The 25,888-nt window shown below is 35.1% G+C and overlaps 1 protein-coding gene across 2 annotated transcripts in view; it reads left to right on the top strand.

The window, feature by feature from the left end:
• BRINP3 (BMP/retinoic acid inducible neural specific 3) overlaps positions 1-25,888 on the top strand; it is a 486,084-nt gene that overhangs the window by 228,405 nt on the left and 231,791 nt on the right. Inside the window, exon 2 of one of the 2 annotated variants that reach the window (XM_055419914.2) lies at positions 12,827-13,017. The exons of the other annotated variant lie outside the window; for it this stretch is intronic. Within the exon in view, the coding sequence (XP_055275889.1) occupies positions 12,827-13,017 (191 nt within the window). The remainder of the gene's footprint in view (positions 1-12,826; positions 13,018-25,888) is intronic. 2 annotated transcript variants of the gene reach the window in all.

The following is a 25,888-nucleotide window of genomic DNA, read 5'->3' as shown; positions in this document are numbered from 1 at the left end:
CTACAAGTCTGTTCTTTGTGTCTGTGTCTCTATTCCTGCCCTGCAGATAAGTTCATCTGTACCATCTTTCCAGATTCCATATATGTGCATTCAGTTCAGTTCAGTCACTCAGTCGTGTCCCACTTTTGCGACCCTGTGGTCTTTGCGATTCCATGGATATATGCCATTAATATATGATATTTGTTTTACTCTTTCTGACTTACTTTACTCTGTATGACAGACTCTAAGTTCATCCACATCACTTCAACTGACTCAATTTTATTCTTTTTTTCTGGCTGAATAATGTATATATATACCACTGTATATACGTACCACATCTTTATTCATTCACCTGTTAATGGACATCTAGGCTGCTTACATGTCTGGATATTATAAATAGTGCTGCAGTGAACACTGGGGTACATATGTCTTTTTTTATGTGTCAAATGTCTTATGATTTTCTCAGGGTATATCCTGAGTAGTAGGATTGTTGGGTCATATGGTAGTTCTGAGCTTCCCTGGTGGCTCAGTGGTAAAGAATCCACTTGCCAGTTCAGCAGACATGGGTTCAATTCCTGGTTTAGGAAGATCCCCTGGAGAAGGAAATGGCAACCCACTCTAGTATTCTTGCCTGGGAAATCCCAGGGGCAGAGGAACTTGGTGAGCTACAGTCCATGGGGTTGCAAAGACTTAGCAACTGAATACATGTGCGTAGTCGTTCTGTGTTTGGTTTTTTCAGGAACTGCCATATTATTTTCCACAGTGGCTATATCAATTTACATTCCCACCAACAGTGTAGGAGGGTTGCCTTTTCTCTGCATGCTCCCCAGCATTTATTGTTTGTAGATTTTTTTTTTTTTGATGGCCATTCTGACCTGTGTGAGGTGATACCTCATTGTAGTTTTGATTTGCATTTCTCTAATAATTAGTGATCTTGAGCATCTTTACATGTGTCTTTTGGTCATCTGTATGTTTTCTTTGGAGAGATACCTATTTAGATCTTCCACCTATTTTTTATTGGATTTTTTGCTTTTTTGATATTGAGCTCCATAAGCTCTTTGTATATTTTGGAGATAAATCCTTCGTCTGTTGCTTCATTTGCAAATATTTTATTCCATTCTGAGGGTTGTCTTTTAATTTTGTTTATGGTTTCCTTTGCTGTGCAAAAGTTTTTAAGTTTAATTAGGTCCTGGTTGTTGATTTTTCTGTTTATTTTCATCACTTTAAGAAGTGGGGTATGTCAAAGAACATTTTTCCTGTTTTCCTTTACAAGGCTTCTAGTGTTTGGCATTTCTCTTAATCCTCTATTGTTGAGATGTAATTTAAGAAATAGTGTTTTTTTGTTTTCTCCTTTTAAGATGATGTAAAACTTTTTTTTGTTTGTTTGTTTCCTATTTTCTCTATAATATCCTCGTTTTTACCCCACCCACATTCATCTATCATTCTGCTTCTTTCTGGGAAGTTTTCATGAGGTACTCCCTAGATTATATTTCACCCTTTTATTTTCTATTTTCTTTGGTTACATAGAGTGACTCTCCATGATAGGCTTTTAGGTTCATTGGTATTTTAGACCTATTGATTCCCTTCTTTTCAAAGTCAGTAATGAAGCAATAATATGTGTTGTATATGTTTCCAGTGGTTGTTATAGTTCCCCCAAACTTTCACTGGTATATCCTTCATTCTGGCCTTTCATTTTTTTAAAGAAAGTCTTTTGTTTTGTTTTTAGCAGTTTCCCCCCTGAATCCTACTCAGTTGTTCTTCCTCTAGGTGTGTTAGCACTTTAATTGAATGCAGCTTATTCATTTACTTTGCCTATAAGTTGCACACCTGGTTGGTTCTTTCTGTTGTGAATCTCTTTCTTTCCAGATATTTTCAGCATTTGGATAGGTTTTCTCATATGTAATTGTCCTGTACTACTCAGTAGTCCAACATTCTGTTTTTTAAAGCAAACTTTGAGGTGGTGGTGGTGGTTTAGTCACTAAGTCTTGTCCGATTCTTTGCAGGCCCGTGGATTATAGCCTGCCAGGCTCCTCTGTCCATGGGTGTCTCTAGGCAAGAATACTGGAGTGGGTTGCTATTTCCTTCTCCAAAACTTTGAGGAGGAGACATCATTTATTTTTTTAAGTATCAGTAGGTTATATTTATGAACTTACTTTTTCTACATGCATAGTTTTCATTGCAAGCAGTTCCGATAAAGTGATGAGACATAGTATCTCCATTGTAGAATAAGTCTATTTCTTGTGATGGGGTATCTCCGTTTGTGTTTAGTGATGTTAACCTTTTATCATGGTATCTAAGTTTCCCTGTGGATTTACAGGAATTTATCCTACTCTGGAAACCTTCTTATGCATTAGGTACATATTCATAGACTTCAGCTTATCGCTTGTTTGATGCAACAGATTTTTTCCATTATCTTCCCAGTTTCACCCTTGAATTCCTTCATCACTGCTGGGTGAGCCCATCAGAGGATCTCTTTTCTTTCTCCCTATCTGTGTTTCTCACCCTGAGGCTGAATTTTGGGCTTTACTATATGACTTATGAAAGCAATTGAGCATACACCTCTTTAATCATTCATTCCTACAACTCTACCATCGTCTTCTGAGAAATGTGAATAAGTCCCAAGGGTTTTTTAAGCTCCTTCTACCAAATAGATGTTTACATTTTTTGTTTCATGGATCGATGTTTAGTCAGGACAAAATATGATTAATCTATAGTCAGTATTTTGCTTCTATTACAATAATTTATATTAATATTTCTGATCTTCCTCCCCATTTGATTGATAATCTTCTCCCAACTTCTTTCCTTCCCACCTCTCTCTCTCTGCACATATATATATTTCTATCTCTCCTCCTCTCTTTCACCCTTTTATGATCCTCACACACATAAATACAAACACACACTCAAACACAAAAACATTGTTTATTATTATTATAATCCATCTTTCAAACAAAGTAGCTATTAATCTATAAAGAAGTTAAGGTCAATGCTTTTGGTGTCAAGCTCCCTGGATTCAAGCTAGTAGGTGTACATCCCTAGAGAAATAATTCGCACCTAAATGCCCTCATTTATCAAAGGAATATAAGAAGAGCCTATATATCTCACAGTGCAGTAGTTTAAACCTCATGGCTTAGTCACCTTAAACACAAGTCTAATTAAGTATCATTTCTAATTCTATCTTGAGGTAAATGTTATTTAACAATAAAAATTTCAAGTATATCATTAATATGAAAATTTCGCTTCTTACTGATCAAACTTTAAACTTATTGCCTATTAGTGAGTAAAAGCAACTTATATTTTATTACTAGTCAAAGTGTGTTTTGTAGATTTATGTATTCCCTAGCAAGATGGAAATTGATTTTGTACAATCACTGTCTTTTCCTTGCCTTTAGCCTGACAACAGATTAAAAATCCTCTTATAACTGATACCAGGACTCCTGTTGCACTCATGAACAATGGTAGCATCTTTCTCAACATTTAGATATGTGTTTTGACTTTTAGTAGGAGTAGATCTTTACCTAGTCCTTAGCGATTCTCAATTTAAAGTACATAGTTAGCTCCTAACCTTCCACCGTCATTTGAACACTCGGAGAGTTCAACTGAGAAATGCATTCTTCCGGTGAGCTTGGTTTTCTATAAACTTTACCAGGGTATGTGCTCATAAGTCAGAAACTTCATCTCTTTTCTTCCTTTAGGTGTTTATTTCATCTTAGTTCACCTGATAACATTCACTCCTTTGTTGATTCAGTATGTATTTACTGAGCAACTAGGATAGATCAGGGACATGAGGCTTAAGAATACATAATTATAGAAACAAGGTGTAATCCACATCTATGTGGAGCTTCTTATATAATGGAAAAGGCAGATGTGAACTGAATAACCACAAAGATAAATATTAGTACTCTGAAGGAAAAGAATACTCTGCTATTAATAAAAATACACAGAGCAAGAGGACTTGAATTAGCAGAAGACAGGGTTGGAAGAGCAGATACAACAGCAGTCTTCTCATGTGTTATTGATGTTTTTGAAGGTTGTACATAGTGAGTGATATTACAATTATTTTTCTTTTTTTAATTTTTATTTTACATTGGGGTATAGTTGATGAACATTATTGTGTTAGTTTCAGGTATACAACAAAATGATTCAGTCATATATAAACATATAGCTAGTCTTTTTCATGTTCTTTTACCATTTAGGTTTTTACAGAGTACTGAGCAGAGTACCCTGCACTATACAGTAGGTCAGTTTTGGTTATCTGTTTTAAATATAAGAAGTTGATTTTATATGAATCCCAAGCATAGAAGACAGGAGAACTGAGTGTCTGTTAGAAAATGTTTCAGCATGTGATTTCTAGATTATGATGATAATATCCAGAGAAAGGTAACATTACAGTTTATATTTCATAAGCTTTTTGTATGTAAAGCAGCATTCTGACAACTCAAGTCTGATTCAAGCTGAAAGGTTATAATTTGGGGAAGAGAGTAATTTATACCCTGTAAAATTAAAATTATACATTTTCTGAAAATTTATTTTGTCATCAAACACCATATCCAGCCTCAAATGTGGATGTGAAAGACATAAAATTAATAGCAAATTGAAATAAATTATATGTATCTTAAAACCTGTGACCTAATACAGCACACTTATATTTTCCTTTACTATGTGGGAAAAATCATAACATTTAAAAAAGTTTTCCTTAAGGCATTTTAAACATTATAGGAAAAATATTATATTAAATTGAGTTACTACTTAAAAATAATTTTTATTATGGGAGATTTTCATGAAAAGATTAGCAAATTGTATTCACTGTCTCTAAAAATTTAGTTAATAAGAAAAAAGTCCTTAATCTTGCATTTTTGAAGACAAGTTGTAGGTTATTTGAAATGAAGAAGTATATGTAGTTTTCACATATTGTAAGTTCACATATTTGATTTGTTACTCACCTTGTCATAATTCATGGTCTGTGAATGTTTGATCCAGTGTTTAAGGTAGACTGTGTATCATCATGAAGGAATCTCAATGAAATTCTTAAATGTTTAAATAAACTATCAAGCCACCGATTGATTTTTTGTTAGCAGGTAACTATTCTTTTCACACGTATTCTTTCTAAGGAGCATTTATTAATCTGTGTTTGGACCAAGAAAAATAATTTGCATATTCTTTGAGTGTAGGCAGAGGATGAGACGGTTGGATGGCATCACTGACTCAGTGAACATGAGTTTGGGTAGACTCCAGGAGTCGGTGATGGACAGGGACACCTGGCATGTTGCGGTCCATGGGGTCGCAAAGAGTCAGCGACTGAGCGATTAAAGTGAACTGAACTGAGTGTAGTCTTCTTTTAAAATTCTTTTTTATTAATTTTACTTATTGTATACATGTTCAGTTACTTCAGTCATGTTTGCCAGACATCTCTGTTCATGGAATTTCCCAGGAAAGAATACTAGAGTGGGTTGCCATTTCCTCCTCTGGGGTATCTTCCCAGCCCAAGGTTTGAAGCTGCTTCTCCTGTGGCTCTTGTGTTGGCAGGAGGATTCTTTACCACTGAGTCACCTGGCAAGCCCTAATTTTTTCTCATTAACTTTACTAAAGCACATTACCTTGATTCATATTTATATTTTTGTTCTTTAGTTGCTAAGTCATGTCCTACTCTTTTACGACCCCATGGACTGTAGCCCAGCAGGCTCCACTGTCCATGGGATTTCCCAAGCAAGAATACTGGAGTGGGTTGCCATTTCCTTCTCCAGGCAATCTTCCCGGCCCAGGGATCGACTTGGCCCCTCCTGCATTGCCAGGCCTATTCTTTACCGCTGAACAACCAGGGGCTGGCTGGGACAAAAATCTGTGACTTCACTAGGGTGCACACGACAAAATTTACTAAGAAATAAACTCTGCTCCTTGCACCATCTAAGTTGTTACAAATTTTTCTTCTGTAAAAACTTTACAGAGGCAGTATTATCAAACATAGACTTATAAATTAAATGACTTTACATCAATTAGGTTAAGAACTTGCCAGAATGTACATACCTTTGAATTTTGTGAACTAAATTGCTGAAAATTCAATTTGAAACTTTAGCTGACTCTTAAATCTATTCTCCTTTGAAAAACTAATATTAGTTCCTAAAATATTTAAATTTATGTAAGAAATGTAAATTTTGACTCATTATTCAAAATAAATAATTAATTTGTAATTATAAATTTCAAAGAAAGACATTTGTATTTGTTGCTTATTTTCACAGAGAATCAAATAGACATTTTATTTTAGCTCAGTTGTGTTTGTCTCTTATCTACACTGATCAATAATTATGAAATCTGTGTAATTACATGAATGTGATTGAGGAATAATTGTGATGAGATGTAGCAGATGTTAAACTGTATTTCCAAAATTTAGAAAGGAAGCTTTTGCTTGTTAAATCATTCCCTCTCTCAACTTAGTAAGTCATTCATTAGCACCATGTATGTTTATTTTTTACATCAAAACTGTTGCTAACATCTTTTCAAAAGAGTGGTTTAATTTAAAAATAAATGATAAATACATATATATATACATATACGTGTGTGTGTATATGTATACACACACACACACATATGGGCTTCCCTGGTAGCTCAGCTAGTAAAGAGTCCACCTGCAAAGCAGGAGACCCGGGTTCAATTCCTGGCTTGGGAATATTCCCTGGAGAAGGGATAGACTACTCACTTCAGTATTCTTGGCCTTCCCTGGTGGATCAGATGGTAAAGAATCTGCCTGCAATTTGGGAGACCTGGGTTGGGAAGATACCCTGGAGTAGGGCATGGCAACCCACTCCAGTATTCTTGCCTGGAGAATTGCCATGGACAGAAAAGCCTGGTGGGTTACAGTCCATGGGATCACAGAACTGGACATAATGAAGCACACACCCATATATGTATCTACATACGTATATAAGCATGTAGTCCCATTATAGTCCTATGTAATGAATTACTTTTGGGGATACCTGTGGTATTTCCCTTAAATTTTGATTAAAATCTCTATTAAACTACTAAAAATAATTTAAAATTGTGGCTTCCCTGGTGGCTCAGATGGTAAAATGTCTGCCTGCAATGTGGGAGACCCGGGTTCTATCCCTGGGTTGGGAAGATCCCCTGGAGAAGGAAATGGCAACCCACTCCAGTACTCTTGCCTGAAAACCCCATGGACGGAGAAGCCTGGTAGGCTACAGTCCATGGGGTTGCAAAGAGTCGGACACGACTGAGTGACTTCACTTTCTTTTCACTTTCAAGATTAAATCATTTTCAGTATTTCATAGCTCTAAAAATGTAGCATATTTTAAGAATTAGAAAAGTATATTAGTAGCCACAAACGAGACCATTCTTTAAAATTTCTCAGTAATCCCATCCAGATCTTATATACTCAATAATATAGTCAAGAGGATACAGCTATTAATACAATGAATTCTTATTGTTTTACTGGGATGGGTAATGCTTTGTTGCAATCATGGTAATTGGTCTTCATTCTATTCTGAGGGCTTCCCAGGTGGTGCTAGTGGTGAAGAATCTGCCTGCCAATGCAGGAGATTTTAATGACATGGTTCACGTCTTGGGTCAGGAAGATTCCCTGGAGGAGGGCATGGCAACCCACTCCAGTACTCTTGCCTGGAGAATCCCACCTACAGAGGAGGCTGGCGGGCTACAGTCCGTGCAGTCTCAAAGAGTCAGACATGACTGAAGCAACTTAGCACAGCACAAACATTCTGCTCTACATTTGGCAGCTTATTCAAAATACAATAATCATTAATGATGCTTCTCAAAAATCCTGCATGTAAACATTTCACATAAGTCATATTTGTGATTATGCCTTTCTTCCAGTATTTTTTAATAGATTCATTCTTCTAAATTCCTAGCTTCATATTAAAATCCCTCCCAAGCTTTAAAAACCCTGCTACTGTTTGAAAAAGAGAAAGTATCAGTGTATTAAGGGGCAGGAGGGCGAAAGAGAATGGATTCTCTATCCTGCCAACTGCTCAGCATTCAGTTGCTTTTAGAAAACTGGCCTCAGAACTACTGTTATTCAGGCCATTAGCAACATTTCCCTTGTTCTGGCCAAATGGAAAACAGCATCATTTGTGAGATGTGGAAACTCCTCTGAAAGAACTTTAAAAAAGCCAGTTTTATATGTAACGATTACACATAATAGAATTATGGGAGACAAGTATTGATTATTAGTGGCCTTTCTTAAGATCAGTATGATTTTACAGATGCAATTAGAAGGTTATTGCTGCTAAAGATTGGCAAGTTAATTTATAATTCTTAGGCTAGATTTGTCCACACATTAGTGCTTGGTAATATATTTTGTTTAATATTCTGTTGTGTCTGCAAGTTTTAATGAATATCGACAGAATTAAAATTTCAAGCCAACAAATGTAGTGTCATGAAAAGTAATGTAATAATAGGTTTTAGGACTTCACAAAACAACTTTATTTAGTGTAAATTAGCAGTTAAAGATAAACCTTTGCAGCAAATGTATAAACTCATTTCATCAATATTTTTGTTTTGCCCTTCCTTTGGTAGTGAGTAAAAAATATCTAATATCAACCTGGCGGATTCTGTATTTTTCAGGAATCAAGTATACATGTGTAATTTTAAAGAAAGCATGGTAGTTAACTGTAAGTCAAGTGTAAGTGGAAGTCAAGTGTACTGAGTACCTTTATGTATTCACACAGAATGTAAATACAAATAAGAAAGGTCAATGGCAATGTGGCAATGATGTAACCATTATTTAAATAGAATTTGTTGATGTCATTCAAGTTTTCTAATTTTTTTATGAGATTGGTATGGATAAAATTATAATAAATATGGTTGTAGAAAAGTAAACATTACAGGGACACACATAATAAATGATGCTTGCAAGTCAGAATTTTTAGCAGCAAACATGCAACTCTAATCAACTAATGGAGGCCCCTTAGAGCCAAAGAAAACAATTTCAAAGTAGTGTTCTGGCTGAACTGGTTATAATCCATCTGTGTGTTCTACAAAATAGTGGTGCTTTTAAAGGGGCTGAGTTACACTAAACAATGATGATTGTGCTGATGTCACTTAAAGACTTCTGAAAGTTATAATGAGATGACATTTATGTTCTATGAAGGCTTCAGGTAGAATACAGCATTTAGTTAGATATAACAATGTTCTTATTTAATATAAACATAATGCATCTGGATCGAATCCTGAGATGCCTTTAGGTAAAATGCGCTCATGATAATCTTATCAGACAGCATGTTTTCAATTCAGCACTCTATTGCTTTGTTTTTCAAAAATTTAATGAATGCACGGTCTAGTTCCAACTGAAGTGTATTTATTCTTCAGGAAAGAAAAAAAAAAAGAAAAAAAAAACACAAACTGTGCCCATAAATTTTTAATTCATGTACAACCATTAGTTCCTTGTTGTCTTCTCAAGATACCCCAAATTTAAAATAGTTGACTTCACCCATGATATTGCTAGCAAGCAAGCAAACAAACAACCAGCTCTGTAATCTTGGTAGCTTACATGACAAGCTCTCTTTTCACTTCATGCTCATGTTCATCCTAAGAAGTTGCAGGACCAGTGGTTGAAAGATAGGGGTTTGAATCATCTTTCTTGATCAGGTTTCCAAGCTGATTTTCCAGGCTAACCTACATGCTCACACTTTTTTGATCACAGTAAGCTACATGGCTACACTGACTTTGAAGAACACCAATAAACGCAATCATACTTGTGCTCAGGTGAAAGAGACACATTATTGAATTCCTATCTGTGTCTACTGCTCACAGTATGGTAGGTACTTAACTGTCCAGAGATTATTTCCTTTACGTGAAGTGCTCCTATCACCACTTCTGAGGATGATTTCAGTATGTTCTAAGTAGGTTTTCACCAAAAATTTATAGAGATTATAGCAGCACAAGCAAAATGTGAATAGCAATGAGAGATCTCAGATCTCACACCAATGTTTGTGTTTTCTATGCGAATAATAGAAAGTATAGTATTTCATTCTTTATATGAAAAATATAAAAAAAATAGAAGAATTTAAATAAAGCTTTGAAAATTAAAACAATTGACTGCAGTTACTAACAATCCTGGTTTTTAAAATTCATTGTCAGAAGGTGAATTGAGACCATAAACATAATCGGTGCTAACAGACAGGTAATAAAAAGCATCCGATAAGATGAAGAAAGCTGCCTGGAAGACTGTCCATAGTCTTCGACTCTTAATAGCCATGCATATCTAAGGGGAGACAAAACATATTCGAAATTAGATTAGTAACATTTATATCAAGGAATTGGGCCGAGGGGTTATATTCATTAAGTTATTGTCCCACTTGTATTTTTGGACATTGTGAAGGCTTTGCAATTTATTCATCCATGTTATACTTCACTTAATATAATTTTGGAACCCTTGAGGTCAGAGGTTTTCTTCTATTCATCTATATTACTTGCAAGATTTCTGGTAGCTACGACAATAAGTAGCAAACCATTAGTAAATTTTCTTGTTAAATTAATGTCATAAGCTGAGTTCAGAAAATGACTTAAATTTAAGAAGAACAAGCTAAAGAAATTTGCAAATATTTCAAGTCAATATATCATGGGTTGGTACTGATCATGGGTTGGTGTTATACATTGACTAATTGTCAAAAAAATAACCGAGGCTGGGATTGCACTCTTCCACTATGTATTACCGACAGTCATCTAGCAAGAAATAGCAATTTAGAAAGAGTTTGTACAGGCTGTAAAAAAAAAAAAAATCACCATCAAAAAATTGTCTTGGTTATTTAAAGTCCAGTTACTTCACTTAGCAATTTGTATCTTATGAGTATTTGTCAATGCATATGAGTTTATAAATCTGTTCATTTACACCATTGAAAAACATATACCGCAACTTTAGTTTCAAGCTATGTTACTCTCCCTTGATAAAATTATAAAATCTTTTCAGCAAATAAAAAAGTAACTGTTGGGGAGTAAAGTTTTGAAATTAATGAGCAGCTATTATTTAGATCATGGTTTAATAAATAACTTTTAGAAGCACTGTTTTATTGTACACCTTATGTCACAAAACACTAAAACCTTAATATTTTGAATATATATTTCCATTTGTATATTCTACATGTATATCAAACACACACATGCACAAATAAATTCAGGTAAATCTCTTACAAAATGAAAACAAATAGGAAATTACTGTTATCAATCAGGTTTGGGAAGATAATAACAACAACATTCTTACTCTCTTCTGAGGAAATGTGAAGTAATAAATCCAGTAATTAACTCCCAAAATTTACTGAAAAGGGGTTTTAACATTTCCTCAAAGTAAAGTTGACTCAAAGCAACACACCAAACAATCTAATCAATTTTCCTCAAAATATGATCCTGGGAATAGCAGTATTAGCATTGCTAGTTGAAAATGCAAACTCTAGGGCCCCATCCGAGGTCTAATGAATCAGAAACTCTGGGATGGAGTCTCCAGGTGATTTTAATAGGTCCTGATGTTTGAGAACCATTGGTATGATCATACCATTTAAAGGAAACATTTTCTGGCTGGTCTTACCTAGATTCCTTAGTGAATCTTTTCTTGTAATTAGTTTCCAAAAGACTGGATGGATTGTTTGGCTGCCAAATGTGTGTCACAGGAACAAATGATTCATGGTTAGAGACTCCATCAGGGATGTGGTTCTTGGTCCTGGAAGTATTTATTTACCGTTCTTCATTATTCTGTGTAAATCTTTTCTGTGCCTCCCCACAACTAGTCTCTTGTATTTTTCCTTTAAAGATTGCCTAAGTATCAAATAGCACGTCTCTGGAGTTGCCCTCTCTGGTCACTTATGACAAAATAGGGCCATCTTGCCTATGCGCCATCACAATAGACTGCCTGTGGTAGCTTTCAGCACTTGTCACAGTCTGAATGTGTTTAAAATTTAACATCTTTGTTTGTTCTTAAAACTGTCTCTAGAATGTGAACTCCATTTAGAGTCTGGTTCACAGATGTATCTTTATCATGCACTTTTTTGTGGGGCAAAATGTAAATAAATATGGCACATATTTATACAATATTTAATCAGCATTTTAATTGCTAAGTAGTAAGGGGTCAAATTACACAAGTAGGTGAGTTTAAATCTAGTAGAGGGAATTCTTCTCTGTAGAAGCTGCTTGAGATTTATCAGATCATTCCTAAAGGGGGAAAAAATCTGTGTAGTTGATATCAGGCAACCTAGTTATATGAATCTTTTATATTCACATTTTCTATTTCCCTGATTTGACCAAATCCAGCTTAAAAGTCATTTTGCATCTTGAGTAATTGCTGGTTAAGTTGAATTTGATATATATATCAAAATATACTGTAAACAACAATTATTACAAGAACTAGTTTCTTTTTTGATCATATTTTAAAAAATTCTTCTACAGCTCCTTAATATTCTTGAAGTCTTACAAGTTTCCAATCCAAACTGAATGGAAAAAGAATCGTTAATGATAAAAACAAGTTTAATCTTTTTTCAACTTCCATTGGAAAATAATAAAATATTGCTTTAGTTTCCTATTTAAAAATCTACGTTAATATTCTATGCATAATGAAATCATTTTTATAAGTACATAATTCCTTAGGAAAAAAAATCAGTGGAAGCTGTTTACTTTAAGTGGTTTATTTTTCCTCTACACGACTTGGTTTCAGAACAGTCACTCTCAGCTACATAAATTATAAATATTGCTTCTCCTACCCATAGCACATGCAGTATTGTTACAAGCAAAAATCATTGTAATGTAGTGACTCCAGCAAAACTACCAAGTGAACTTTTCAAATGAAAACATTCAGATAGATTATGTATTTATGAATAAAAATAAATTTGCTTTTCAGGGAGTTTGGCCGCTGGAAAGTAAATAACCTTGCAGTTGAGAGAAGAAATTTCCTTGGCTCCCCTCTGCCTCTTGCCCCTGAATTCTTCCGCAACATAAGACTTTTGGGACGTCGACCTACCCTTCAGCAAATCACAGAAAATCTTATCAAGAAATATGGGACACATTTCTTGCTCTCTGCTACTCTGGGAGGTACGACTCTTTGAAATATTTGTGCCTATGTGTGCTTGTGCATAAAACTGTATAAGTCAAGGAAAAGTGTTGGTTCATCCAAATTGTTGCAGTTTGAATGATCTTAGATTTCATTCATTAACTTAATCAGCATATTTATTGAATTACTTGTATCTCTTTTTTTCTTTATTTTTAAATTTTTATTGGAGGCTAATTATTTTACAATATTATATTGGTTGGTTTTGCCATACATTGACATGAATCTGCCCCAGGTGTACATGAGCTCCCCCTACTGAAGCCCCCTCCCACCTCCCTCCTCCCCTTATCCTCCCTCTAGGTCATCCCCGCATACCAGCCCCGAGCATCCTGTAACATGCATCAACCCTGAACTGGCGATTCGTTTCACATATGATAATATACATGTTTCAATGACATTCTCCCAAACCATCCCACCCTCACCCTCTCCCACAGAGTCCCAAAGACTGTTCTATACATCTGTGTCTCTTTTGCTGTCTCGTATACAGGGTTATCATTTCCATCTTTCTAAATTCCATATATATGTGTTAGTATATTGTATTGGTGTTTTTCTTTCTGGCTTACTTCACTCTGTATAATAGGCTCTAGTTTCATCCACCTCATTAGAACTGGTTCAAATGCATTCTTTTTAATGGCTGAGTAATACTCCATTGTGTATATGTACCAGAGCTTTCTTATCCATTCGTCTGCAGATGGACATCTAGGTTGCTTCCATGTCCTGGCTATTATAAACAGTGCTGCGATATATCTACCTAAGGAAACAAAAGACTTGTACATAGAAAACTATAAAACACTAATGAAAGTAATCAAAGAGGACACTAATAGATGGAGAAATATACCGTGTTCGTGGATTGGAAGAATAAATATAGTAAAGATGAGTATACTGCCCAAAGTAATTTATACATTCAATGCAATCCCTATCAAGCTACCAACGATATTTTTCACAGAACTAGAACAAATAATCTCACAATTTGTATGGAAATACAAAAAACCTCGAATAGCCAAAGCAATCTTGAGAAAGAAGAATGGAACTGGGGGAATTAACCTGCCGGACTTCAGGCTCTACTACAAAGCCACAGTCATCAAGATAGTATGGTACTGGCATAAAGACAGAAATATAGATCAATGAAACAAAATAGAAAGCCCAGAGATAAATCCACGCACCTATGGACACCTTATCTTTGACAAAGGAGGCAAGAATATAAAATGGAGAAAAGACAGTCTCTTTAACAAGTGGTGCTGGGAAAACTGGTCAGCCACTTGTAAAACAATGAAACTAGAACACTTCCTAACACCATACACCAAAATAAACTCAAAATGGATTACTTGTATCTGTATGGTGTTCACAAGGGTGAGGTAGAGGGTTGTCACTTAGTTTCTGCCTGAAAGTAATTTAAAATCTAATAACAGATTAAATATAGGCATAGTTATGATACTCTGTAATGCAAGGTGATATGTCAAATTTTGTTTAAATTTGAATAATAAGCATTCTAGTCACAGATGGGAATCTGTTTTCAGAGAGCAGGAAATGTCCTGAGATAAATATTAAAATTTCAAAATTACATTTTTAGAGCTATTTTAACATTTCTGATTGTGTTTGATCTATGATATGAAGAGAGTATTTCACTGAAATAAATATCAATGAAGATGCATAATATGAAAGTAGAGATTAATAATGTTACTCCTACCTCCATGTGATTAAATATCATTCAGTTCAGTTCAGTTCAGTTCAGTCGCTCAGTCGTGTCCGACTCTCTGCGACCCCATGAATCACAGCACGCCAGGCCTCCCTGTCCATCACCAACTCCTGGAGTTCACTCAAACTCATGTCCACAGAGTCAGTGATGCTATCCAGCCATCTCACTCTCGGTCGTCCCCTTCTCCTCCCGCCCCCAAACTTTCCCAGCATCAGAGTGTTTTCCAGTGAGTCAACTCGTTGCATGAGGTGGCCAAAGTATTGCAGCTTCAGCTGTAGCATCATTACATGTGTTTTATCATGGTGATAGATAATTCAGTATTTTGAATACATGTAAATGATTTGGGGGGAGATAATGTATAATAGGAAGAAAATGACACTTTTCTAAAATTTAAAAGTATACCAGAATTCCATATATTTAATATTTTATATGACTTTAAATAATGTCCAAATATTCCATTTAAAATGGATGTTACTCTTTCCTGTAAAGAAGACCATTGGACAAAATTGGGTAGGAATCACCATGGAAACAGTGATTCCCTGCCCCCTTGTCAATTTCTCAGGAAGTGTATGGAAGACAGACAGACTGGTTCACACTAACAGTGAGGTGGTGTGAAAGACCACCTACTCTTTATTTTTCCTGTCTTAGAGCATGTATATTTTTCCCCATTCTCCTGCCAGTCAAGACTGTCACCAAGTCATATCAGTTTATTTTTCCAGAATATATCCTGTATCAAATTCTTTTCTGACTCCCAACCCCAGTGTCCCTAGACAAGTGACCACCATGTTTCTTCTAGATTACTCCTAAGGTTCATCCTTTGCACACATCTTATTAAAACTTGAGTTGTTTTAACTCAACCTACAATTAGCCACTTGATATGAAATCCAAACGCCTTTCTGTGGTTTCTTAAGGGACCACGTGAATGATCTGCCACTGGCTTTCATCTGAAACCTCATCTGCCCACTCTCCTGATTGTGCTTGATTTTTCAGCCACAGGGAAACTTCACATTTTTCTGCTCAAATGTTACTCTCAGAGGGGAGTAACATTACTGATATTCCCACCAGCCATAGTGCCTATAGACCACCAAGAGTTTCTACTATTTCATGATCTCATTTTACATTCTTCATAGTATTTATTATTATGTGAAAAATATTATTTATGTGTTTCTTGGTTTATCGTCTGTCATTCCTGCGTATTTTCTTAAAGACAGGAATCTTGCCTGTATTTGTTACCAATTTACCCCCTACGGTTACTGTGGATGGAAAATACCAAAGTTTAAACAAAGCATGTTGCAGCCATCAAGCCATAAGTCACTGCAGCTTCCCCAGCTGTGCACCCTGATGGGATTCCTGACAGAGAAAGGAGGGTACTGGCCCTAGATAATTAAAGTGTATATCAGAGGAATGATTTCAATTAGCACAGACTCTTGCATCTTCCCATACATAGAAAAGTGCTAAATTCATTAACCTGAATTTCCTTTTTTTCAGTTTTTTAAACTTTTCTTTAATTAATAGTAATTTTTTGATGTTCCACTATCTGGTTTTTGTTGCAAAACTCCTATGTATACTGACTCTTCCCTTTTCTTTTCAGAGCAGTTCCTCAGAGTGACCTCAGAGACTATCTTCTGGGCTTAGGTCCTTAATTTTGTCCACCAAATAAAACTTAATTTTCAACTTATACATTGTGCAGTTTTTTCAATCAACATTATAGTAGTGCTGGGCACACAATAAGTTCTCTTTGAAAATTTGTTAAATTTTTAAATGAATAAGTGAAACTATAATTTGCTAGGAAGCTGAGACTGCCCAGTCAACTAGATAAATGTCAAAATGATGAAATATATGATAGAGGATAATTGAGGTCTAATTCAGGAAGAAGACTGAATGAAAGAAGCAAATCCATGGAGCCAGAATGGGTCAGTTAAACCAATATATTCAGAATTGGAGAGAATCAGGATAAGAAGGAGAGCGGGTGAACCGGGCATGGGGAGAGTGAAAAAGGAGAGATCCCGGGACACACTAAAGAAGCAAGCCTGCCATGAAACCCTGAGGAGTTAAATGTAGAAGAGAGAGGTAGTCCAGGCAGACAGAAAAGTTTAGCAGTAATGCACATTCTCTCTCCATTACTTTCTTCCATAAATAAATAATACTAAAATAATGAGATAAAGAGATCAGACAAGCCTGGTGTTGAATCCTGACTCCTTTTTTATTTTAAACAAATTGTGAGACCTTAAAAACAAGTAACTGCACTGCTTTTTAGTTTTTGTTTTTTTTAAGGAAAAATGGGGGAGAGTAACACTTGTGTGACAGGGACATGGGAAGATTAGTGTAAGTGCCATAAACAAGCCATGCATTTATGTAATTGCTGTTGCTATTTCAGCACCATAGATGGCAAAACAATGACAAAAAAAAATCCCCATAATTGTGAAAACTGATTCTTTGAAAGTTATATCTATTTGGCTTTGTAATGACAATGGTTATTAATATAATAAAATCTGAAGTGAAAGTCAAAATTAAATTATTTCTATAACACCTCCTTTTAAAAAGTTCAGTGTTCTTGCAACACATACCATACGAGGTTTCATTACATCAACAATACAGAGTTCCCAGAAGAATTTCAGAACATAAAATATATTCTTCAAGTAAGAAAGGAAAGAAGTAACAAGGGGGGAAACAGAAGAGATCAAAAGTAGAGATGATTCTCAGGGATATTTTTGTTCCTTAGCAACAAAACTATGGTGACTTTTTGATTTATTTCATTGCTTTGGCATTATGGGTGTCACATTGTTACTTTAAGATAGTTTTTGTTTTAAATGTTTTTGGCTTGTTTTTATAAACATGGTTGATGAAAACCTTTGTGGTAAATTACTTTTTAAGGTTGATTACTTGATAATGACAATCTACTTTCTCAAAATTGATTTACTTCAATTACTTAAAAGTTTTATTCAAACATTGTCTTCCATTGTGGTTTGGGGGAAAGAATAGAATCATCACCCTCATTTGCCTTCTAATCTCTGACTATTCTTTGGATTTAGTATTCCTGGTATTTTCTGTTGAAATTATTTTTTCATCTTTAAATGTTACTTATATTTTCCTTCAGAAATCTCTCTGATGGGTGATGTTAATAATTTAGCTACAATACATGAAATTAGTTTAGTAGCTTAAGGATATAAACTATTAGCAATTAAAATGTATACTAGGTTGATTTCAGCCATTTTTAAAGTTATTGCTGTTGTAATGACACTCTTTTTTGATGCTATAAGTGTATTTTAACTTCATATGTTTTACCTGACTGAACATGAAATTGTACTACTCCATTTCGGTGGGCTATCATCTATGGGGTCGCACAGAGTCGGACACGACTGAAGCGACTTAGCAGCAGCAGCAGCAGCATTTCTTAAAAATGAACTTGAGTAAATTCTCTTTCTCATTAAATGACCAAGACTGAAAAACAACTCTAATATTAACACAGAGGATGTCAGGTATACAAGCAAGATATTTTAAATAAAAAACCAGGTTTTAAAATTTTATTTTTGTGGTTTAATTGAAATATAGTTGATTTGCAATGTAGTGTTAATTTCTTCTTTATAGTAAAATGATTCAGTTATACATACATACACATATATATATACATTCTTTTTAATGTTTTTTATTATGGTTTATCACAGAATATTAAATATGATTCTCTGTGCTATCCAGTAGGACCCTGTTGTTTATCCAGTGTATAATACTACTTTGCATCTGAAAACTCATTACTTTATAAGTAGATGCTTTCTAAGTAACTAGATCTTCAACTAAATTTAAACATTTTTCAAAACAAGTTAAGTGTAAAATACTCTCTACCAGCATTAAAGTGATGAAAAGGAAATAAATGAAAAATGTCTTTTTTCCCCCAGGAGTTATTTAGTACATCATATTATTGACTTAGACATAAAACTTGGGATGGGATATTTGAAGCCTTTAATGGGATATTTTATGATAGAAAAGTCAGTGATTAAATTATCTTTCTATAGGGCAAAATAAATTATAAAAAGTCTTCTTCAATATATATCATTTTCTATGTTTGTTTCATCTTATAGCTTCCAAACTATTTTTCAATATAGTTATTTAGCTTGCTTCTATTTGGGATAATGATATCTAAACTCCATCACAGTTTAAAAATCTAAAATAAGCTACTAAATTTAAAGAATCAATCTTGGAAAAGATTGCACTCCTGGGATATATTGATTTCTAGCTATGGACTATATTTCAGGACTGTTTTTATAATATATTTCATTATAATACAATCTATGACAAACACTGAAATAAAGTGCATCTGTGTACTGAATACAGAAATACCAAAAAAGGAAAAAAAAAGTAAGTGAATGGAAACAAAAAGACCTTAACATTGTTGAGCTTACTGAGCAGACGGGGTGTTCACTAATAACAGGTCAGGATTCTCGATCAACAGAAAAGGACAAAGGATTAAGGGATATGAAAATCAAAAATTAATTAAAAATTGATAAAAAATGTTATATCAAAATGTTTATAGTAATTTTAAATATGACCTGAGCCTCACCTCCCCAATTGCAAAGACTTGTCCAAGCAGTCACAGGTAAAGCTCTGAGCCATCCACAGTCACTGGAGAATGTGAACACCTCCTGGTGAAATGGCTCTTTAAAGCCTAAGGAGGTGAGAAGCCAACCACAGCAGGTGCTCTGTGCTCGCTAAAGCACATCCTAAAGAGGAAGAAGAGGAAGAGGTGGGGTTACTGACTCCCAGGTCCCTTCCCAACACCCACCAGTCTGTGGACTCACACCTCTGAGGGCAGGGTCTGGAATGTGGACTCAGTGAGGGCAGTTTAGGCAAAATAACTTACCTGCAAAGTACTCTTTATCTCAGAGATGTTTTTCTTATTGGACCAAAATTCATTCCAGAAGCAAATAGATTGTATATTGAGATTTTTTCATTTACAACTTTAAAGATTTTTTTATTTTTTTTTATTCTCAGCAACATAAAAACATTTCTATTTTGATTTTGAATGCACGGAATTTTAAAAGCCATCATTAACTTTTTAGCAGAAAGAGTTATATGTTTTTTTTTTTTCTTTCAAGTTTGCTTTTGAAATTTTTTTCTGAAAGTGCTTCTTATGAGAATGTATCAGGGATTACCATATGGCTCAATTTAAAGCATTTTGTCAGATATTTAATTTTATTAGCTATAGAAAATATTTTCTTTGTTGTTAGAGTGAAAAATGCATGATTGAAATGCAGACTAATATTAACTTATTAAGGTAATTATGTAAAATAAACACTACCTCAGTGACTATATAGTATATAATTAGCTATTTCTGCAAGGTAGTTTATTTAGCTCAAACATTTTTTGATATATATTTAATGTGTATGTATATTTGTCAAAGAAAAAACAGAGGTCAGTAAGCAGGGATATGATAGAATATTAGTCTGATTTTTTTTTTTCTTGCATCTCTGTAAGTATGAAAATCCAAATATCCTCTTTTAATTTCAGAAATGCTCAATTCTCACTTTTCTGTATATAAATTACATTTTGTAGAAAATATTCAAAGATAGTTTTTAATTCTATATCATGTACCATCTTCTTTCAAAATAGATTAATAGCTGTCTTTCTCATTTTCACTGTCTCTTCTTAGGAGACATAAATTCCTTTTATTTTAGTTTATGATATAATTTAAAGAAGTTAATCTGCCAAGGTATGTATTAATACATGTAATTTATTATTTAACCAAATAGAAATAATTACTTGAAAATACATGGAATTATTTTAGAAATGCATAGTCAGTTGCATTTCTAATTAGAATGCATAGTCTTTTCAAGAAAATGTATTGAAAGAAAGAAAAGAACAATTTCCCAAAGCGTTATAATCCAAGGAATTATTAAAATAGTGACACTTCCATATTGTATTTAAGACTGAATAGTTATATCATTTCATCTCTGTGTCATCTCTCTGTGTCTCTGTGTCTCTTATTCTTTCATTTCTATCCCTGTCTCTCACATTTCTCTGGTGAAGAGAATGAAAACTTTGAAATTAAAGTAATACTGTTAATTCACATGTAATGGTTATAAGGCAGTTACCTACTAAAATGACTTGAGCCCATTTATGAAAGCTATAATAAAGATAACAAAGAAGAAAATGAAATTAAATTTGCTATGTCAGTTGATCTTAATAATGGCATTCCTGGCAACTTAGTCAAAAGATAAATGCTGAGTTTTAGAATTTCATAAATACAATTATATTTATTCTTGTTTTACTGTATAGCACTTTAATAGGACAGATAAATCACTTGTCCATTTATCTGACAAATATGTACTGAGTTACCTATAAAAGCACAAAGATTCAGGACCTTCTTTAAAGGAACACACAGGTCACTGATAAAGACAGATATTTAAATTGGTAATAAATTTTACTGTGGTTTAGAGCCCCATTACTTGAGGCTGGTCCATGATCCAAGAGCATCAGCATCACCTTGGAACTTGTTAGAAATGCAGAATCTCAGATTCCATCCCAGATTAATGAATCAGAATCTACATGTTAACAAGATCTCCAGGTGATTTATATGCACATTAAGTCTGAACAGCACTATTTAGAGTATCTATATAAATTTCAACTGCACTTAACTGCTCCAGAAATCTCACTTCTGAGAATCAATCTTACCAAAATAATAGCAAGAGTCTGCAACTATACATAAAAAAAATGTTCATTATAACATTGTTTATAAACTGCTCCATGAAACTTTTATTTCATTCAGGGTGTATTCTGTTCTATCTCTCCTTGGAACTATATGTTTCCAGTTACTTTTTTATTCATGTCGTTATTCTATAGGGACTATTGTTTCTGGGCAATTTTGTTTAGAAATTTTTCTTACAACTTGGGGGGGATGACTGTTAATAAGCATAAGGTCAGTTGCTTTCTTTTAGAGTGTTTTGCAAAACATATTATGTTTTTTGGTCAAAGCTGTATAAGGCTAGCTATTTTCTTTGCAAAATATCTTGCAGATGCCAACTGGTATTAAGTCGACATGTCTGTTTTTATTACTGTCTTTATATATTTGACTTTGCTCCTTATCAGAAGCCTGTTTTTTTCTAGATTTTTCCCCTTCTATTTGTATCTAAAACCCTGTCTTTTTTCTACAACACTATGTTAGTGGAAAGATGCATGTCCTCTGGGGATATACCTTTTAACACAAAAAGCTAGGAAACAATGATCATTAGCAGTGAGAGTAAACACTGAAAAGTGAAGTAAAATTTAAAAAGACAGAGATACTTAAAATATGGTAATACTTGAAGAATTTTTTAAGGAATGAAATCACAAGGACTAATATGATCTGTTATTACCAAAAATAGGATAACAATTTTGAACTAAAATGATACATCAAAAGTAAAACCTATAATTACATTTAAACTGTATTTACACTGGTTATTCCTGTTATTCTACTCTTATAGCATTTTTTGATAAATGAAACTCAAAAGTAAAATAGACATTCACAGTAAGATTTTCAAGGATAAGAAAGTTGAATGACTGGGAAGATATTTGCCATAAATGCACTTTTTTTTTCACTTGCGTGGAATGATATATATTTGAGTCAGTATACTAGTCCATTGGTAGTAGCAATGTTAAAATAAAATACAGCCAACATCCAAGAGTTACCGTCATTGCAGATAAAAAAGAAATAACCTCAAAACTCAGCGTACTGCAACTACACAATGCAATACTGGTTGTGTCTCCCCAGTATTATGTGTCTCCATTATATATGGATCCCGTGCTCTGCCTGCTCATTCTGGGAATCAAGTTGAAAAAGGCTCTCATTGGAACATTCTATCTTACTGGCAGATGGCAAAGGCATAAAAAGCAAAAATGAGCATAATAACATTCTGATGTGTTTCAAAACTTGTACTGAATCATGGAACATCTGGCTCTTATGAATTCTGCTGACCTCATCATTTGCTATTTTCGATACCAAGTAAAAGGGCAGCACTCACTACTGTTTACAATGGACCATTAATACATGCATGGGCTTCCCTGGAGGCTCGGTGGTGAAGAATACCCTTGCCAATGCAGTAGAGGTGGGTTCAATTCCTGGGTCAGGAAGATCCCCTAGAGAAGGAAATGGCAACCCACTCCAGTGTTCTTGCTTGGAGAATCCCATGGACAGAGGAACCTGATGGGCTACAGTCCATGAGAGTCGGACATAACTTAGTGACTGAACAATGACAATACATGTGTGCATGTTTGCATCCATGACACAATTAAAATTGCAAATGATAAACTACTGCATTTTATTGATTTATCTGTAGGATTACGTTACTCATTCTCTTCCATTGCTTTTGGTTGTGAAATTTTGAAAGCATTACCTCCATTCCTAAAAACTATATATGTGAGAATGCAAGTTGAGAAGATCCAAGTGAAAAGGTAATAGAATGAAAGTTCTTTCATTACTGGACACAAAATCAACTCTTGAAAACCAGGACAGAAAAATACATAATTATGAGGTCCACAATATATGGAATATACCTAATCTTACCCTATGAACTAACCCTAGGATAACATTAAAGTCATGATTTTTTTTTTTTTTGGTTTTACAGTCCTCTGTTTTGCATTCTCTATGAAAGCAATCTTCAGTATGTGCTTTTAATGTCCAAAAACCTCCACAGCATTTTAGTTTTAAAAGGCACAGCTGCATGATTTCTATGTGAAATAATCACATCTTTTTATATCTATAATCATTAATCCTTTCACTTTCTAATGGACTCAGAATGTTGAATTACTTGAAAATCACATTTAGTTTTTACAAAATGGGTAGATGTCCTTTGGCACTCATGTCATGCTTATGAGCTACAGCTGGCTTTAAAAATGTGAATGAAAATACTTTGGAACACAAAATTTTGGTTGATTGAATAATATATCACTTTTCAAATCTGAATATTTTTACATAGAATTGTGATGAATTATGTATCAGTTCTTTCCGTTCAGTCACTGAGTCGTGTCCGACTCTTTGAGACGCCATGGACTGCAGCACACCAGCCTTCCTGTCCACCAACTCCCGAGTTTACTCAAACTCATGTCCATTGAATCGGTGATGCCATCCAACCATCTCATCCTCTGTCATCCCCCTCTCCTCCCACCTTTAATCTTTCCCAGCATCAGGGTCTTTTCAAATGAGTCAGTTATTTGCATCAGGTGGCCAAAGTATTGGAGTTTCAGGTTCAATATCAGTTCTTCCAATGAACATTCAGGACTGATTTCCTTTAGGATGGACTGGTTGTATCTCCTTGCAGTCCAAAGGAATCTCAAGAGTCTTTTCCAACACGACAGTTCAAAAGCATCAATTCTTCAGTTCTCAGCTTTCTTTATAATCCAACTCTCATATCCACACATAACTACCGGAAAATCCATGGCTTTGACAAGATGGACCTTCGTTGGAAAAATAATGTTTCTGCTTTTTAATATGCTCTCTAGGTTGGTTATAACTTTTCTTCCAAGGAGTAAGCATCTTTTAATTTCATGGCTGCAGTCACTATCTGCAGTGATTTTGGAGCCCCCCAAAATAAAGTCTGTCACTCTTTCCATTGTTTACCCATCTATTTGTCATGAAGTAATAGGAGACTGTGTCGATCACAATAAACTGTGGAACATTCTGAAAGAGATGGGAATCCCAGACCACCTCACCTGCCTCTTGGGAAACCTGTATGCAGGTCAGGAAGCAACTGTTAGAACTGGACATGGAACAACAGACTGGTTCCAAATAGGAAAAGGTGTACGTCAAGGTTGTATATTGTCACCTTGCTTATTTAACTTATATGCAGAGTACATCATGAGGAACGCTGGGCTGGAAGAGGCACAAGCTGGAATCAAGATTGCTGGGAGAAATATCAATAACCTCAGATATGCAGATGACACTACCCTTATGGCAGAAAGTTAAGAGGAACTCAAAAACCTCTTGATGAAAGTGAAAGAGGAGAGTGAAAAGGTTGGCTTGAAGCTCAACATTCAGAAAACAAAGATCATGGCATCTGGTCCCATCACTTCATGGGAAATAGATGGAAAACAGTGGAAACAGTGTCAGACTTTATTTTTTTGGGCTCCAAAATCACTGCAGATGCTGATTGCAGCCATGAAATTAAAAGACGCTTGCTCCTTGGAAGGAAAGTTATGACCAACCTTGATAGTATATTAAAAAGCAGAGACATTACTTTGCCAACCAAGGTCCATCTAGTCAAGGCAATGGTTTTTCCCGTGGTCATGTATGGATGTGAGAGTTGGACTGTGAAGAAGGCTGATCGCCGAAGAATCGATGCTTTTGAACTGTGGTGTTGGAGAAGACTCTTGAGAGTCCCTTATACTGCAAGGAGATCCAACCAGTCCATTCTAAAGGAGATCAACCCTGGATGTTCATTGGAGGGACTGATGCTAAAGCTGAAACTGCAATACTTTGGCCACCTCATGCGACGAGTTGACTCACTGGAAAAGACTGTGATGCTGGGAAAGGTTGGGGGCGGGAGGAGAAGGGGACGACAGAGGATGAGATGGCTGGATGGCATCACCGACTCTGTGGACATGAATTTGAGTGTACTCCGGGGGTTGGTGATGGACAGGGAGGCCTGGCGTGCTGTGATTCAAGGGGTCGCGGAGAGTCGGACACGACTGAGCGACTGAACTGAACTGAACTGAATAGGACTGGATGTCATGCTCTTAGTTTTCTGAATGACGAGCTTTAAGCCTACTTTTTCATTCTCCTCTTTCACTTTCATCAGGAGTCTCTTTAGTTCTTCACTTTCTGCCATAAGGGTGGTGTCATCTGCATATCTGAGGTTATTGATATTTCTCCTGGTAGTCTTGATTCCAGCTTGTGCTTCTTCCAGCCCAGCGTTTCTCATGATGTACTCTTCCTATAAGTTAAATAAGCAAGGTGACAATGTACAGCCTTGACGTACTCCTTTTCCTATTTTGGAACCAGTCTGTTGTTCCATGTACAGTTCTAACAGTTGCTTCCTGACCTGCATACAGGTTTCTCAAGAGGCAGGTCAGGTGGTCTGGTATTCCCATCTCTTTCAGAATTTTCCACAGTTTATTGTGATCCATACAGTCAAAGGCTTTGCTGTAGTCAGTAAAGCAGAAATCGATGTATTTTTGTAACTGTCTTGCTTTTT

The sequence above is a fragment of the Moschus berezovskii genome, chromosome 17, assembly GCF_049115385.1.
Source record: "Moschus berezovskii isolate FMDL1 chromosome 17, NW_MosBer_1.0, whole genome shotgun sequence".
Taxonomy (NCBI): Eukaryota; Metazoa; Chordata; class Mammalia; order Artiodactyla; family Moschidae; genus Moschus; species Moschus berezovskii.
The sequence above is the reverse complement of the archived record's forward strand: the minus strand, read 5'-3'. Positions and strand labels throughout refer to the sequence as shown.